Source organism: Spea bombifrons, chromosome 6, assembly GCF_027358695.1.
Source record: "Spea bombifrons isolate aSpeBom1 chromosome 6, aSpeBom1.2.pri, whole genome shotgun sequence".
Lineage (NCBI taxonomy): Eukaryota > Metazoa > Chordata > Amphibia > Anura > Pelobatidae > Spea > Spea bombifrons.
In genome coordinates, this window is record NC_071092.1 from 13759034 (window position 1) to 13775869 (window position 16836).

At 39.1% G+C, this 16836-nt stretch overlaps 1 protein-coding gene across 1 annotated transcript in view; it reads left to right on the forward strand.

Annotated features, from left to right (window-relative positions):
* The window catches only part of HMCN1 (hemicentin 1), a 115257-nt gene that overhangs the window by 81881 nt on the left and 16540 nt on the right, over positions 1-16836 (forward strand). The window contains exons 78-92 of the mRNA XM_053469687.1: positions 1435-1542; positions 1923-2057; positions 2164-2298; positions 4292-4561; positions 5254-5444; positions 5989-6202; positions 9768-9902; positions 10495-10685; positions 13063-13144; positions 13342-13611; positions 14177-14347; positions 14567-14737; positions 15233-15403; positions 15776-15946; positions 16247-16417. Of these exons, the coding sequence (XP_053325662.1) occupies positions 1435-1542; positions 1923-2057; positions 2164-2298; positions 4292-4561; positions 5254-5444; positions 5989-6202; positions 9768-9902; positions 10495-10685; positions 13063-13144; positions 13342-13611; positions 14177-14347; positions 14567-14737; positions 15233-15403; positions 15776-15946; positions 16247-16417 (2586 nt within the window). The remainder of the gene's footprint in view (positions 1-1434; positions 1543-1922; positions 2058-2163; positions 2299-4291; positions 4562-5253; positions 5445-5988; positions 6203-9767; positions 9903-10494; positions 10686-13062; positions 13145-13341; positions 13612-14176; positions 14348-14566; positions 14738-15232; positions 15404-15775; positions 15947-16246; positions 16418-16836) is intronic.

The window sequence follows — 16836 nt, forward strand, 5'->3', positions numbered from 1 at the left end:
TATGCCTTATATAATGTATATGCCTTATACCCCCAGATATGTCACTCTGTCCTCCCCAGATATGCCTTATACCCCCCCAGATATCTCATAGTCCCTTCATAGAGTCACAGCCCCTTTCGCATCACACTGACACCATACTTTTATAAATAAGTACTGGGTTAATCTTCACTGCCCCCAGGATTTAGATTCCCTTTAGTCTGCCCCCCCCCTTACCTCTAACTGCACCTTAACTTAACTTTATTAAATTACCCTCAGTCCTCATCATTAAATTAACCCTAAACACCCCATTTACCATAACTACCCCTAAATTAACTCTAAATACCCCATCAAAACAACTACCCTAAATTAACCCTAAACACCTCATTAACCATAACTGCCCCTAAATTAACCCTAAACACCCCATTAACCACAGCATCCCCTAAATTAACCCAAAACACACCATTTACCACAACTGCCTCAAATTAACCCCAAACACCCCATTAACCACAGCTGCTCCTAAATTAACCCTTAACACCCCATTAACCATAGCTGCCTCTAAATTAACCCTAAACACCCTATTAACCATAACTGCCCCTAAACACCCCATTAACCATAGCTGCCCTTAAACACCCCATTAACCATAACTGCCCCTAAATTAACCCTAAACACCCCATTAACCATAACTGCCCCTAAATTAACCCCCACCTCCCCTAACTTTCAGTAGCCCAAATATTAATTTAATACTTACAGTTAGATGAGTGTCACAGCCATGTGGTTCTGGCCTTCTGGGAGAAGGAAGGGGGCGGGGCCAGTTGTCACAGTGATTACAGGGAGGGGGAGTAAGTAGGAGCTGCTGCTGTGAGACGGTGAGTCAGGCTAAACTATTATATAATGAGGGGTATTTTCTGAGCGTTTGCTCTGAAAAAACCCTCATTTTATAATCGATAATAATCGATTCAACTAATCGATAATGAAATTCGTTGGCAACGAATTTCATTATCGATTATTATCGATTTTATCGATTAGTTGTTGCAGCCCTAGGTAACTGCATATCATATTTCATCTTAACTGTTCTATGGTGCGCCCATAAATATTAAAGGGACACATAAGAAAATAAATTGTAGTAAACATGTTTAAATCCATATTACTGCTGTTACAAGTCAACAAAAGAGTAAATTTAATGTTTACGATTTTCTGGGTACATTGTACATGTTTATAATGCTTTATAGCAGAATAAACACATAAAAACACTGTGCATTGTAAGCACTGAAAATGTTTTGGGACTAACACATAGCTAAATGTCATTTTATGTTGAATTATTTGTTTTCTAAATACACTTTTTTGCATATCTATGCTATGGGAAAATATTTCTTTTTTTTTTTATTAACCATACTACCTGTGGCATAAAATACTGTTTCACTACTTAATTATCTGCTACTTGAATTGGACTTTCAGGGAGTCTTGAAATACCAAGCACTGAGCAAGCTCACGCAGGACGCTACACGTGCAAAGCTATAAATGAGGTTGGCTCGGCACAAATTCACATCGATCTTCATGTCCAAGGTTTGTTATGTGCGTTTTATATTTATGTTATTTTGTATAAATACTAGAAAATAGGGTCTTTAGTTGAAGTTGATACATTTCATTGGGCCAAGATAGAAAATGATGTCAAGTTATTTAAACTTTTGGGACCTCAGAAGTATCTTAGGGGGAATTATCTGGAGAAGAGACCTCTAAGGTCATTGGGTGTCTATTAACACTGATCATAAAAATGTTAATTGTCAGAGAAATATGGTATTAGATTTACATTTTAAATCTACCTTTCCAATAATCTCTCTAATAGTATACTGTGTGATCTTCCAGTAATTATTATTGATAATAAATTAAATAGGAAGTGAAATCTGCTGCTTTAATTAAAAACTTTTATTTTTATGTAAATTTAGAGGCTCCTGTCATTCGGGGACAATCTGACTATTTAGAAGTCATCTTCGGCAGTCCTGCTACCCTATCATGCGATACTTCTGGAATACCTGCACCATCTATAACATGGCAAAAAGAAGGCATCAGTATCAAAACAGGTAATGCATATTTATCACCATTATTACAAATATAACCTTCAAAAATATGTATTATTTCTTTAAACAGTACTAACTAATCTGTTCTTTTTTAAAATATATGTTTTAGGAAGTGGCTACTCCATCCGTTCCAATGGTGGTCTATTTATTGAGAAAGCAACTCAAGAGGATGCAGGTAGCTATACATGTATTGCACAAAATCCAGCGGGTACCACACTGGGGAAGATCAAGCTGAAAGTTCATGGTGAGTCTTGGCATTGAATAACATATAAAAGCTATTTTTTTCTATGAAAAACAGCGCAGCAAATGTCTATGCATTACTGGATCTGAACCGTGTCTAAGACAATAGAGTAAGACGTTCACATAATATGTTTAATCATTTGTTTGACTGTATTGACTGTTTGATTGTGAAAAAAACTCTCAATGTATACTACAATATACAGAATCACAGATATCTGTTGATTTTAAAGTGTCTTGGGACAGTTGGGGAGATCAAAGGATCTACTGAACTATTTCATGATCTGCCTGGGACAGCAGTACAGTGCCTAAAAAATTATGCCTATCCCATGAAAACTGGGACAGTTGGTAGATATGATTAAGCTTGTCCCGGTTATTTTCATGTTTTCACTAAAAAAAGAGAAAAAGAAAACAATGTCAATCACATGCACTGTAACATAGAAACACAAACATATAGAATTTGATGGCAGATAAGAACTATTTGGCCCATCTATCCTGCCTGGTTTTCCGGATGTAAAGACTCCAACCTTAATCAGTCCTTGGTCTTGTCTTAAGACATAAGACATAAGTATAAATCTATACCTATCCCATACATGTTTAAATTCCCTCACCGTAGAACTGCACTTAATTATTATTATTTATTGTTTTATATAGCGCCATCAAATTCCGTAGCGCTGTACAATGGGTAGACAGGACATAGCAAGTAGTAGGTAACATAACAAATTGACTAACAGAGACAACAGGTGAGGACGGCCCTACTCAAACGAGCTTACAGTTAAGCATACTTTGCTAAAAATACACTTGTATTTGGAAGATTTTTCATTTTATTTATATTTAGTTTATAAATACAACAATGCGCTCAAAGAACCAGCAGATGGAGCCGTGTTAGCTTTAAACGATAAGGAAAATATAACAGATATAAAGTTTGGTACCTTATCTAGAACATATAAAACTATCCCGAATCTAAGACAAGATCAAGCACTGATTGAGACCTGAGAAAAATGGGCAGATTAGATGGGCCATCAAATTCTATGTTTCTATTTCTATATACCGTATTGGCTCGGATATAGGCCGCCCCCGTATATAGGCCGCACCCTAAAAGTTTGGTGCTTTTTTAAAGAAAAAGTTTTTTTCTTTAAAAAAGCACCAAAAAAAACATGCTGCCACTCTGTCCCCCCCCCCGAGATATGCTGCCACTGTCCTCCCTCCCCTAGATACGCTGCCGCTGTCCTCCCTCCCCGCGATACGCTGCCGCTGTCCTCCCTCCCCGCGATACGCTGCCGCTGTCCTCCCTCCCCGCGATACGCTGCCCTCCCTCCCCGCGATACGCTGCCCTCCCTCCCTCCCCGCGATACGCTGCCCTCCCTCCCCGCGATACGCTGCCGCTGCCCTCCCTCCCCGCGATACGCTGCCGCTGCCCTCCCTCCCCGCGATACGCTGCCGCTGTCCTCCCTCCCCGCGATACGCTGCCGCTGTCCTCCTCTGCCCCCCCTCCTCGACTTACCGGAGCAGACTCCCGGGTGTCTTGCGGGGCCGGCGAGGGACATCTACGCAATACGCGTATGCAACTTCCGGTACCGGTACCGGAAGTTGCATGCGCGTATTGCGTAGATGTCTCCCGCCGGCCCCGCAAGACACCCGGGAGTCTGCTCCGGTAAGTCGGGGGTGGGCAGAGGTAAAACGCTTAGATAACCTCCCGTGCCGGCACCCCCCCCCCGTGGGAAGTGCTGGCAGGGGAGGCTGTCTGAGCGTATCGGGGAGTAGGATGCAGGTCCCCTGCACCGCTGCGGGGGATCTGTATCTTAACCCCGCTGCCTGCCCGGCGCCCGGGACTGCATGTCCCGGGCGTCGGGCGCTAGACCCCGAATATAGGCCGCACCCCCACTTTAAAAACTTAAAGTGGGGGAAAAAAGTGCGGCCTATATTCGAGCCAATACGGTAATACCAATTGCAGCACTTAAACAAACATAAACCCTACAGTTCTAAGTATTCATTTTCAGTTCCACCTGAAATTAAACCTCATCAACAAGAATATGTGATTCCTGTGGACAAATCAGTCACAATGTTTTGTGAAGCAACTGGAAACCCAGCACCTGAAATTTCTTGGTACAAAAACGGAGATCCGCTTGCCAAGACAGCTGGACAAAGGATTATCGGCACTGGAGCCTTACAGATTGCGTTTGCTCAGCCTGATGATGCCGGACAGTATACCTGTACCGCTAAAAACATTGCAGGAGCCGTTACTTCTAGTATTAACCTCACGGTTTTAGGTGAGTCTGTTACTGTTTATCATTAGTAGACTAGTAGATCTGTATTTGATGCAAGCACAATCTTATTTTCTTTACAGTAGTTGTGGTTGCCCATTCTTTGTCAATGCACAGTGCTAAGCTGGTACTGGTATTTTGTTTCTAGATCTCAATATGCAAAAACAAAAACACGCTTTTCTGCTGTTTTTACTTATTATTATTATCTTTTATTTATATAGCGCCAACAATCTACGCAGCGCTTAATACAATACATATATTCAAGGGGTATGACAAGACAAGAATTGATGGACTAAGACAAACCAATACCTTAGGTGGAGAGAGTCCTTCTATGTAAAGAGCATTTAGTCACAAACGAATTGAGGAAAATCAGGTTATAAATTGCAAATTTGTATAAACAAGGACAGGTATAATTACAGAGCTAACACAATTTCATATAAATATCTGAGTCTTTTATTTAGGATTAGATTACATTTCTGATTTAGTTAAGACATGGCCTTCGTTTAGACCAACAGTAGTTACTAAAAGTGCGGTTCCCCTTAGATACAACATAAATTGCATTGTCTAGCAGATTTGTCATTTTATTACTTCTTCATGATGTTTCTAATGGTGCAATTACTTAAAAAAGTGTGTGTGTGTGTTAAGACATTTAAGTCATATATTTTATTTATATTAAGATAACTATGTTCCCTTCTCAGTGCCACCTCGGATTCTAAAAAATAATAAAGAATTTTCGGGGGTGATCGGCTCCCAAGTTGCCCTGCCTTGTACAGCATATGGAATCCCCAGCCCAGAAATAACCTGGATGAAGAATGGCATTATGATAACAAAGAAGAATTTGAAGTACACTTTATCATCATCAGGACAACTTATTTTGCATAAAGCTGAGGTAATTGCATCCAATTCCTTCTTCCTACTTCCATAGTGAAACTGGATTCAGCATTGAACATGAACAAATAATAATATTTTGGCAAAAGATTAAGAGTTTTAAAATTGCCCCTATTATTGCAGATGTTACATGTTTGATTGTTTAAATTATATCATTAGCAAAAGAAGAGTCTTTAAAATAGGAACATGAAGATAGAATGTGCCAGTGGTGTATTTTAGCAGCAAGTAACAAGGTCTGGCCCGGGCGGTGCCCTAGCTGTGCTACCCAACTCCTCTGGCTGTTGCCCTCCATGCTGAACGTCTGATTACACATGTTACAAAATGCCCCATTGAGAGGTGGAGGGCTGGGGAACTTTATTGCCAATAGGGCAATCTGCTATGTGGTGAAGGGGCTCCTGCCCCCCCCCAAGACTACCTCCATAGTTCCAGTTGGCCTAGGCCAAAATATGCAGCTGACACTAGTTAAACCAAGGACCCTGTTAATATTAAATTAGTTAAAATGAATGCAAAGTCTAAAACACTTTCTATGTTCTGTTTTGCTACAGTATGCTGATGTGGGTGATTACACATGCACTGCTCACAATGTAGCTGGAGAAGATTCTCATATAGTCAGCCTACAGATACACTTTGGTCCATATTTTACTGACATTCCAACAAATGTGTCTTTAAATGAAGGAGATCAGCTCAGGCTATCTTGCAAAACAGCTGGCAACCCCATTCCCCACATAACATGGACCTTTAAAGACAAAGTCCTGTCTGGTAAGTACTCTTAGATGCTGGCAGATGCTGCCAAAATATTTAGGTATTTAAGGAAAATATTACAGATAAACAGATCATTGTGCAAATCAAAATTGTCAGATTGAAATTATTTTTATGGTGAGCACTGGACATCTCTTGAAATAGCACCAGATACTGCAGCTATAAGTTGCCCAAAGAACATTAATTACAAGAGGCATAAACAGAGTTTCTTACAGAATTGCTCTACAATGCTTTGCTAATAGCATGAAATCAAAGTCATTAATACTTTTGTTTTCACTAAAATAAAAATACAGAATTGGCCCTTGAATTTAGTATGTTCTGTGAAAAAGTACACAACAGAACTTCTGACTTTTTTTTTTTTTTTTTTTACTGCTATTGGCACCAGTGGGGGAGGTAAACGTAGTTTTTTTTTCTTTGGTGTAGCGAAAGATAACAGAAAATCTAAATACACTTCTAAAAAGTTTGAACTATGGATATTAACACTTACTACCACCTTATGAAAATCATAAAAATCTGCATCCCAAAATAAGCATACTTGGGAACTTCCTGGGGCAAGGCTGTGGAGGTAGCATGCAGACTATGTCAGACACCCTAGAGAGCAGTATAACATAATTATATGAAAAATATAAATTACAGTCATTATAGGTGTAGAAGGACTTAAAGTGATCTGACCTAACCAAACAATATTTGGCCAGTTCAATTCACATGCACACAAAAAGGACAGACAGAGACTTATTGAAGTGCAAATGCACAGCATACTTGGGAACTTCCTGGGGCAAGGCTACCTGCAGTCTGCACTTTTCTGGGGCAGTGGATTTTTAGGGGATAGGCTAGCTGAATGGTTATGGGGCTCCACAGTCTGGAGTGGGGAGGGAATAGGAAGAAGAGGGTTGGGAGTACTTAGCAAAATGGTGCACCTGTCCAGAGAGAGGAAATTGTCCCAAGAAAGCATTGCTTCATCTGGAGACTCAGGACAAAACCAGGAGAATTCTCAGGATTGTTAGTAAATATAACTAGGACTTATCAGCTAGTGCGAGCCTACTGAAGACTTTCCATAGCGTACCCAGTGCCACCATCAGGGAGTATGCCCGGTACTGAGAGCCACGTTTTCTCAGGCCCAACACACTGAGTCTGAGTGCCAGGATATGATGTAATTTTCCAGAGCTGGAACCAGCCTACCCCCAAAGTAAATAATCACCATCACCAAAAAAATCTATAAAATACAGTGAACAATAAATTCAGATACTCTGCTTATAGAAAGCAGCCGACTCTTCATTACTCCTGCAATACCCAAACCTTCAAACTCCCAAAAAGAGGCGCTCGTACATAAAAAGAGGCAAATGTATGAATATAGTGTAAATCTATAAAAATATATATAAAATATATGTAGATTATGATTATGCACTCACAAACAACCAGAAGAAAAGAGCCCATCAAATTACCCATTTATTTCTTGGTCCTGTAAAATGATTTAAAAAAAAAAGTAGTGAAAACCAATATATTTGAAATGCATGGTAAAAACTCACTGGATGGCACATATAATGACATTTGCAGAAACAATAAGTGACCTGTGTCCTCAAAGATGCTCTATATCAACTCTCCAGAATGACCTAAACATATTTCACCCGTCCCAGAGGGAAATATATAAATAAACCTAAAATAAATATCTGAAACCATCTATGACGATATTAACGAACACAGTCCTCAGCGTAATCTACCATAATAGTTGTCCTTGTGGTGTTTATAAAGTGCTCCAGTTCTCCACCTCTTCCACATTTAGCGTGGTTACATCATTCATCCATTAGGCTACTCACGAACAGCGGGTATATTGCTTACAGTAGAACCATCTCTCCACCACCCAGCGTGGTCGCATCACTCATAAGTTCCCATAATTGGAATCAATTACTGATCTAGCACTCCTCGATCACACTAGCAACCGAACCACCATATACATAAACCAACTCAACTGCGCCCCTCTCTGGTTAGAGCAGGTTTAACCTCAATTTGTATAAATTGAAATTGCCTTTACCCATGCATTCTCAATATAATAGTACATATTGTGATATATATATATATATATATATATATATATAATATAATAAATGGGAAGGCTAAAAATTCATTAACAACATAAATACAATGTGCAAATATATGCAAATAAATAAAACATACATAATAACAAAATGCACATAATGTGAAAATATATGTCCAGTCATGTATAATACATAACAATGTATTTGATAAAATATAAATTACAAATCATTATTATTAACACACACCATAATACATAGATACTGTATATACACAATATGTATAAAATACATAATATAATGATGTATAAAAAATGTATATTCAATATATGCTGATGCACTGTATGTATATATACACATATACTCACATGTATACACATACACATACAGGTATATGTGTGCATATACCTGTATATGTGTGCATATACAGGTATATGCACACATATCCCAACACCAACAAATACCCTAAAACAGCAAAATTATATATATATAGGGCTAAAAAATTTAAAGTAATCTATAACACTATATACATGGAAAAATATAAGAATTATATAATCATAGTAAATTTTACAGAGGCGGTCCTGCACACCCAGAACTGGAACATTTTATAAATACCACGAGGACAACTATCATGGTAGATTATTCTGAGGACTGTGTTTTTTTCTTTCGCCATAGACTGATTTGTATGGTCTTAGTGTGTGTGTGTTACTGTAAGGTTTTTTGTGAGCATATGATATTAGCATGCATGTGTCTGCCACTGTATGGGGTTGGAGTGCATAAGTATATGTTAGTGTATGGTGTTAGCATGCGTGGATGTGTGTTAGCATGTGTGTAGGTGGTCGTGTGTATAATGCTATTGCAAATTTGTGTGTGGTGTTGGAGTGTCTGGGATGAGCCTTGGGTTAGTGGTGTCTGGGAGAGAAAGAAAAGGAGCAGGAGAAACAAAGTGTACAGTATCAGAATGAGTGGGTGTTACAGTGAGTTTGCGTTTTAGTGTGTTAGTTAAAGGGACCCCGAAGATGTACAGCACCTAGGTGTCACTAACCCTAGCCTTGCTTCTATTCTCATAAGGTGTGCTTATTGGATGAGCTTAAGACATGGCGATAGGTGAAGCAATAGGTGGGAAAATAAGATGGACAATGGGGCGGGCTGATGGGAAGGGCATAGGCCCTAGGCTTTTAGCCTGGAATAGGGCCCAAGATTTCTGATGGCGGAACTGAGCTTATGAATAACTAGGCAAAACGTTTGCTTTAAGCTTGCTATATAGACACTCCAGAGCAGAGCTACAGTAAATGTGTAAAGCCAACTGGGATTCAGCACAAGATTATGCATTCTAGTAGCCTTTGATTAAAGCGTTACCATTCCATATGTTGATTTTGCTACAAACACAATCCAACCCATAAAAGTATTGCTTTTACTTATTTCAATTTGTTCTACACTATTCAGTGACTTTGCATCCCAAGTCCTGTTTGATATTAATGAATATGTAAGTGTAACAATGTACAATGTTTTATTATTATTATTTTTAACTGCAGCTGAAGCTGGACAGTCTGCTCAGCAACGGGACCTTGTGATTGAAAGAGTTTTGAAGGAAGATGCCGGGGCTTACTCCTGTAGGGCGGAAAACTCAGTAGCATCAACAAACACTACAATATATGTGTTTGTCAAAGGTAAGGAAGGAGAGATAAGAAGCTACAAATTGAGTGTTGCTCCATAAGTTATATAGAACTAAAGTTTTCCAGGGCAGCCGGGTTGGAGTGAATATTCCTCCTTCAATATGTTTTGTTCTGATTTGATTTTTTATATGGATCATACTTGTATTTCAGCCTTATTCAGACTTATTATGTGGACAGGTTTTTTTCATATTTTAAATAAATATTTTGTAGTGTGGGAAATGGATATGTATCTTTGTTATATTTGCTTCTGAATATTAATGTGGATGCCTACATGTTTTTTCCAATAAAAAATGTATATAATATACTCACGCTCTCCAAAATTGTCTCAAAATTGGAAAAATAGTACGTTGTTTGAACTTGTTATACTATCTGTTAACCCTACTTGTTCTAATGAGGCCTCAGCTTATCTCAACACATGGTGCCAAAATTGTCCCATTGGTTGAATAAATCATACAAGATCTTTCTAATCACTGATGGGGATTTCCCTTTCCCATGACAAACATGAGACAAACATGTGTAAAATGGAAAATACCCGTTTTTATTGCGACCAATATTTATAGGGAAAATCTGTTTTCCTTTCTCTTAGAACCACCTGTACTTACTGGGGTACATCATACTAATCAGACTGTACCTTTGGGTGGCACTATTATTCTGAATTGTGTAGTTAAAGGAAACCCTACACCCAGAATTCAATGGATGAAGAAAGGAAAGGGCACTTTATTAAGCAGAAGAATTAAGCAATTCAATAATGGCTCACTTGTAATTCACAACACTGTGGTAAGTCAATTGTATTTTGTACTGCTGTATGTTATAATATATATATATATATATATATATATATATATATCTATAAATAACTGTAAATAACTATACTGTATAGTGTGTCTGAATTTATAGAAGTGTCTAACCAAATACCACCAATTTTAGAGTTTCATCTAGCCTATAAGCAGGGGCGTACCTAGAGTATTTGGCACCCGGGGCGGATCCTGTAAGTGGCACCCCCCCCCCAAATGTGAAGACATCTACAAAATTATGTTGGCAAGAATATTTATTGCACCAATTTGTAAACTGTATGTCAAGTGTAAGCAACAAGAAATCTGAAAAAATAAATTAATAACTTATAAGTAAAATAAATACGTTTAAATAACATTTACTGAACATATAATAGTGCTTTCTTTAATAACCCTCCAAAAAAAACAGCGTCCACATTGCCCACATAGAACCTGACCAGCACCCAAATTACACACACATAGGACGTGCCATCTTTGCCCCCAAACAGCCCAGCATGAGTCAGCATTGTTCCCAAACAGCCGAGTGTACGCCATCTTTGTCCCATGAACACACTACCTGTGCCATCTTTGTCCCATAAACACCCTGCCTGTGCCATTTTTGTCCCATAAACACCCTGCTTATACCATCTTTGCCTTTTTGACAAATCAACTATACACCTATGATTAACACAAACACTTTTTAGTCACTCACTAATTCATTTTCATTCACACAATCATTTATTCTTTCACACAAATTATTTACACATATTCATTGATGCATTCTCACAAATTCATTAATTCTCTCACTCATTCACACAATTCATCCACACATTAATCCATTCATTTTCGCTCTCATTCTGACTCTTTATTTCAATATTCTTGCTACCCTCCTTTCTCCCTATCTACCCATTCTCACCCCCTTCTGCCCTATCTATCCCTTCTCACTCCCTTCTCCCTATCTACCCCCTATCCCCCCGTCTCACTCCCTTCTCCCTATCTAACCCCTCCTAACTATCTACCCTCTCCCCCTTTGAAGTTCACTTAGCTTTCAGGAGTCCTGCAGTGGGGGTGCAAGGCCTCTGTCTCTCAGTTCTGCCACTGTATGGAACAGTATAGAGTGATGGGAGTTATGATGTACTTTAGAGCATAATTATATAATGAAAAAGACATTGGAAATGGTACAGCATAACACCCATCACTCTCACACACTTACCAATCCACACTTACCAATCCACAGATTCCGCACATACCACACATACCAATCCACAGATTCCACACATACCAATCCACACTTACCACAGATACCAATCCACACTTCCCACACATACCAATCCACACTTACCACACATACCAATCCACACATACCAATCCACACATACCAATCCACAGATTCCACACATACCAATCCACACATACCAATCCACACATACCAATCCACACATACCAATCCACACATACCAATCCACAGATTCCACACATACCAATCCACACATACCAATCCACACATACCAATCCACAGATTCCACACATACCAATCCACACATACCAATCCACAGATTCCACACATACCAATCCACACATACCAATCCACAGATTCCACACATACCAATCCACACTTACCAATCCACAGATTCCACACATACCAATCCACAGATTCCACACATACCAATCCACAGATTCCACACATACCAATCCACACTTACCAATCCACAGATTCCACACATACCAATCCAGATTCCACACATACCAATCCACACATACCAATCCACAGATTCCACACATACCAATCCACATTTACCAATCCACATATTCCACACATACCAATCCACATATTCCACACATACCAATCCACACTCACTGAATGATTTCCTACCTTTCCTCTTTTCTTCTTACAGCAGTCAGCTCCTTTTCTTCCTCTTCGCTCCTCTTCTTCTGTCTTCTTCCGGTTCAGAGGGCACGGACGGCGGTGGGCGCGGCTTCACTGTTGCTTCAGCAGCAGTTGCCGCGCGGATCGCGAGGGAGCGGTATCGGAGGTCTTTAACAGACCTCCGGCTCCCTTGAGTGATTTTAAGCCGGTTCAAGGGAACCGGCTTAAAATCACTCAAGGGAGCCGGAGGTCTGTTAAAGACCTCCGATACCGCTCCCTCGCGAGCCTTCTCCTCCAGCGGCGGACATTACTGTCCGTCTCTGGAGGGGTGCCGGGTGCCGGCAAGTTGGCACCCCCCTGATGAGCGGCACCCGGTGCGGACCGCCCCCCCCGCCCCCCGCTAGGTACGCTACTGCCTATAAGTGCTCCCAATAGTAAATATTTTCAGTCGAATATCATTAGTTGCTGAATGTGATCTGCCAACATTCCTTTTTCTTTTCTTCCATTCTTTTCGTAGACTGAAGATGCTGGTGACTATTCATGCATTGCCACAAATGATGCTGGAGTAATGGAGCACACAATGAGACTGACAATACAGAGTATGATTTTTAAGATTACATTTAAAATTAGAGTTTTATCTGTCTAAATGGTGATGATATAAATCAAACGTGCATTTTGAATCCCTGATTTTAAAGAATACATTACTTGAAAAAGATCTGCACACTTTTGAGTCTTAAAAGGAAAAATTGATTAAACATTGTATGTAATAAAATCTAATATTTGTGTCTTTTTCAAGGGCCACCAGTTATAACAGTTAATCCGGTGGATACTACGGTGGATGCTGGTGCCACTGTAGTGCTCAACTGTCATGCAGAAGGAGAACCAGCTCCCAGTATTTCCTGGTCGCGTCAATCCCATCCTATTGCCAGCTATCATCGATTTACTATTCTCTCAAACAGTTCGTTACAAATCCTTGCTGCTCGGAAAGAAGACACTTCAGTGTATGAATGCAAAGCTGCAAATATCATGGGATCCACTGCTGTCAAGGCAGTTTTTACCGTCAGAGGTAATGTACAATATAAATATAAATATAAATATATATATATATACAGGTAAAGTGGATAAAGGGTCCCTATTTGGAAATACAAATACTGCTATATTATTGGTCAAAAGTGAGTTTTCAGGTTTCTTAAGGGTCAGGTAAAACGTTTTAGTAAAGAACACATTTGCTACTGCACCTTTTAATAAACTGCAGTGTAGAATGTTCAGGATATTGTCTAAGTCTTTTTCAAATACTGTTGGTGCTATATAAATAAAAGATAATAATAATAATTTAATATCACATGTTGGTTTGTGTGCTCCCTCTATACACTGCTCATAAATCATAATACTGCTTGGATTCCTGTGAATCCTTAGGGGATCTCTTATTGCAAGAGAGGATGAAAAAGATCAATACACTTGAATATAGGGATCCTTATTTCAATGATCATTTCATTGAAATTCCCACTGAATTTAGTTATGGTAGGGATGTTCTGTGCGTGTCTTTTATCTGTTTGAAAGATTAATATAGGGTTTCAATAATTATTTTTGACTGCTCTGTTTTGACACCATTTGTCTTAATTGTCTTTCAGTACACGGTGGGTTTTCTGGGTGGCTTCCTTGGCAAACTTGCACTGTGAGTTGTGGTAATGGAGTTCAGAGAAGGACAAGACTTTGCAATAATCCGGTTCCAGCAAATGGTGGGCTTTACTGCCAAGGGGCAGAGACAGAGGAAAGAAACTGTCAGAATAAACCATGTCCAGGTAACCAAATCTAATAGTTCAACGATCTTAACTTTAAGATTTCTGTTCGGTCTGGACCACATTTTTATAGGAATTTTACCCCAGTCAAAAGATTGCATGATCTGTAAATGATTGGAACCAACTTGGTTGTCTGAACCGTAATGTGGAAAAAACATCCCCCTGATTGTGTTGGTTGTAGTGTGTAAAATCGCTTATATATTTATTTCCATTTCTTTTAAGTGGATGGAAATTGGTCAGCCTGGAGCTCATGGGAAGATTGTTCAAAATCATGTGGAACTGGCAAAAAGACTAGGACAAGAGTGTGTGACAATCCCTCACCTCAAGAAGGAGGAAAGGCTTGTGAGGGAGACGCTGTAGATGAGGCGGTTTGTAATATAGAGCCATGTCCAGGTAATGTCATAGAATAATGACAAAGATTATGAGCATATAAAACTCTGTACAGATCTATAAGATAAAGCTTCTGTTCTGTGACAACAAAATCTATATAGAGAATTGAGAAATTACATCATAATAAATCAATTGGTTTGGTTGGTTCTAGTATGTGAACATGATACAGCGCTACTGAATTTGATGGCGCTATAAAACAATATATAATAATAATAATGATAATTCTTATTATTAATGTCTAGAGTGTTAGCTATGGGCTCAGGTGGCCTGCCACAAATCTCCTATGCAACGACATAATGAGACAGTCCACTAAACCATGTGACAGCTAGTAATGAAGGGTGATACAAAGACAGCATATGAGAACAAAGGGTCTCAACATATGAAACCATTGTTTTCCATTAAGAATAACAGTCAACTAAGAGGAAAACAGACTCCTGACGTTCTGATGTAGTTTACTATTAACACTGTGGCATCTAACCATGTTCTGCTTTTTATTAGTTCATGGCTTGTGGAGTTCCTGGTTACCCTGGGGCCCATGCAGTAAGACATGTGGGCAAGGTACTCAGACCCGAGTAAGGCTGTGTAATAATCCTCCCCCATCTTTTGATGGGTTATATTGTGAAGGACAAGATACCCAGATGCAAGTATGCAGTGATCAGAACTGCCCAGGTAAATAACTGTTTGAACCGATAAGGGATGGGGTGGGCTTATATGGTTTCCAGAAAGTTTCAAACCAAACCAGATAGTAGGGACTAAAAAAACAAACAAACAACAAAATAGTGTGGCTGATCTTCTAAAGTGGGAATGAAACATGAACATATATTAGACATCATAAAGCTGTTTTTGAGACATTTCTAATGCATATTTAGCCTAGCTTGTTGTAAAACTCATTATGTTCAGGTCATGAGCAGACAATTTGAAAAGCACAACATAAAGTTGGCTGGTCTTATACTGAGAACTTGACTATTTTATGGTAATTTTGATTATAAACTTTCATGTAGTTGTGTTAGGTTTTAGCCTTTATTTTTTGCATGAAACAAGTTGATGGAAAATGGTCAATATGGAGCAGCTGGACACCCTGTAGTTTGTCCTGTGGTGGAGGCCTTCGCCAAAGAACTCGAGAATGTTCAAATCCAGCTCCACAGAATGGAGGCCACAGTTGTGAAGGCAATGCACTTGAACATGAGCTCTGCAATGCTGATCTGTGCCCAGGTGGGTTGGTTTCCTTTTTCCATATCACCCTAATAAAAAAATTACCTTATCAACTTTATTCAAACAAGAAATAATAAAAGCCTTGGCATATAATTTTGCCTTACACCTCTGTAAAAAAACAAAATTAACTCTGAATGCTCAATATGTGTTTTTTTTTTTCCTGTAAAGTGACATAATGGGGAAGTAATTTTATATTAAAGTGCAGTCAACACTTTTTGACCTCAAGGATGATTTTGTGTGCTTCAGAACCGTATAAATGAGGAGCTGTTCAGTTACATACACATTGTTGTTGCATTATAGTTCATGGGAACTGGGGATCATGGAGTCCATGGGGACCCTGTAGTCGTACATGTAATGGCGGCCAGATGAGAAGATATCGTGCATGTGACAACCCAGCACCTTCACACAGTGGAAGAGCCTGTACAGGACCTGACACAGAAATAAACAAATGTAACACAGACGTGTGTCCTGGTAAGTAAGTATGTAACAGGACACCTTTAGTCCATTAGCTTGTAAACAATGTGTTTACAAATATATTTCATGTTTATAAAAAACATCATGTTACCCAAAATCTGTCTTAGAAAATAAAAAAATAAAAAATCAAGTTCTGTGATGTTGTCGTTTATGAATCTAGAGAAACGTAAATCCTGAAATGCTTTTCACATCTCAGGTTTCTGTAAACTCTTAATTGGGAACACTAGCGGGTTCACTCCCAAGTAGCCAACTATTTGTATTGTTTGTGAACCTTGAAGAACAGTATCAAAAGTGCCGGCAGAATCAAAACAGTACCGCTGCATGGATTTTCAAGGTTGACAGGCACAGGCTGATCGCTTCCTGCATTAGCCATTTAAATGTAATCAATCGTGTGGGTCATTATGAGGTTTGCTTAT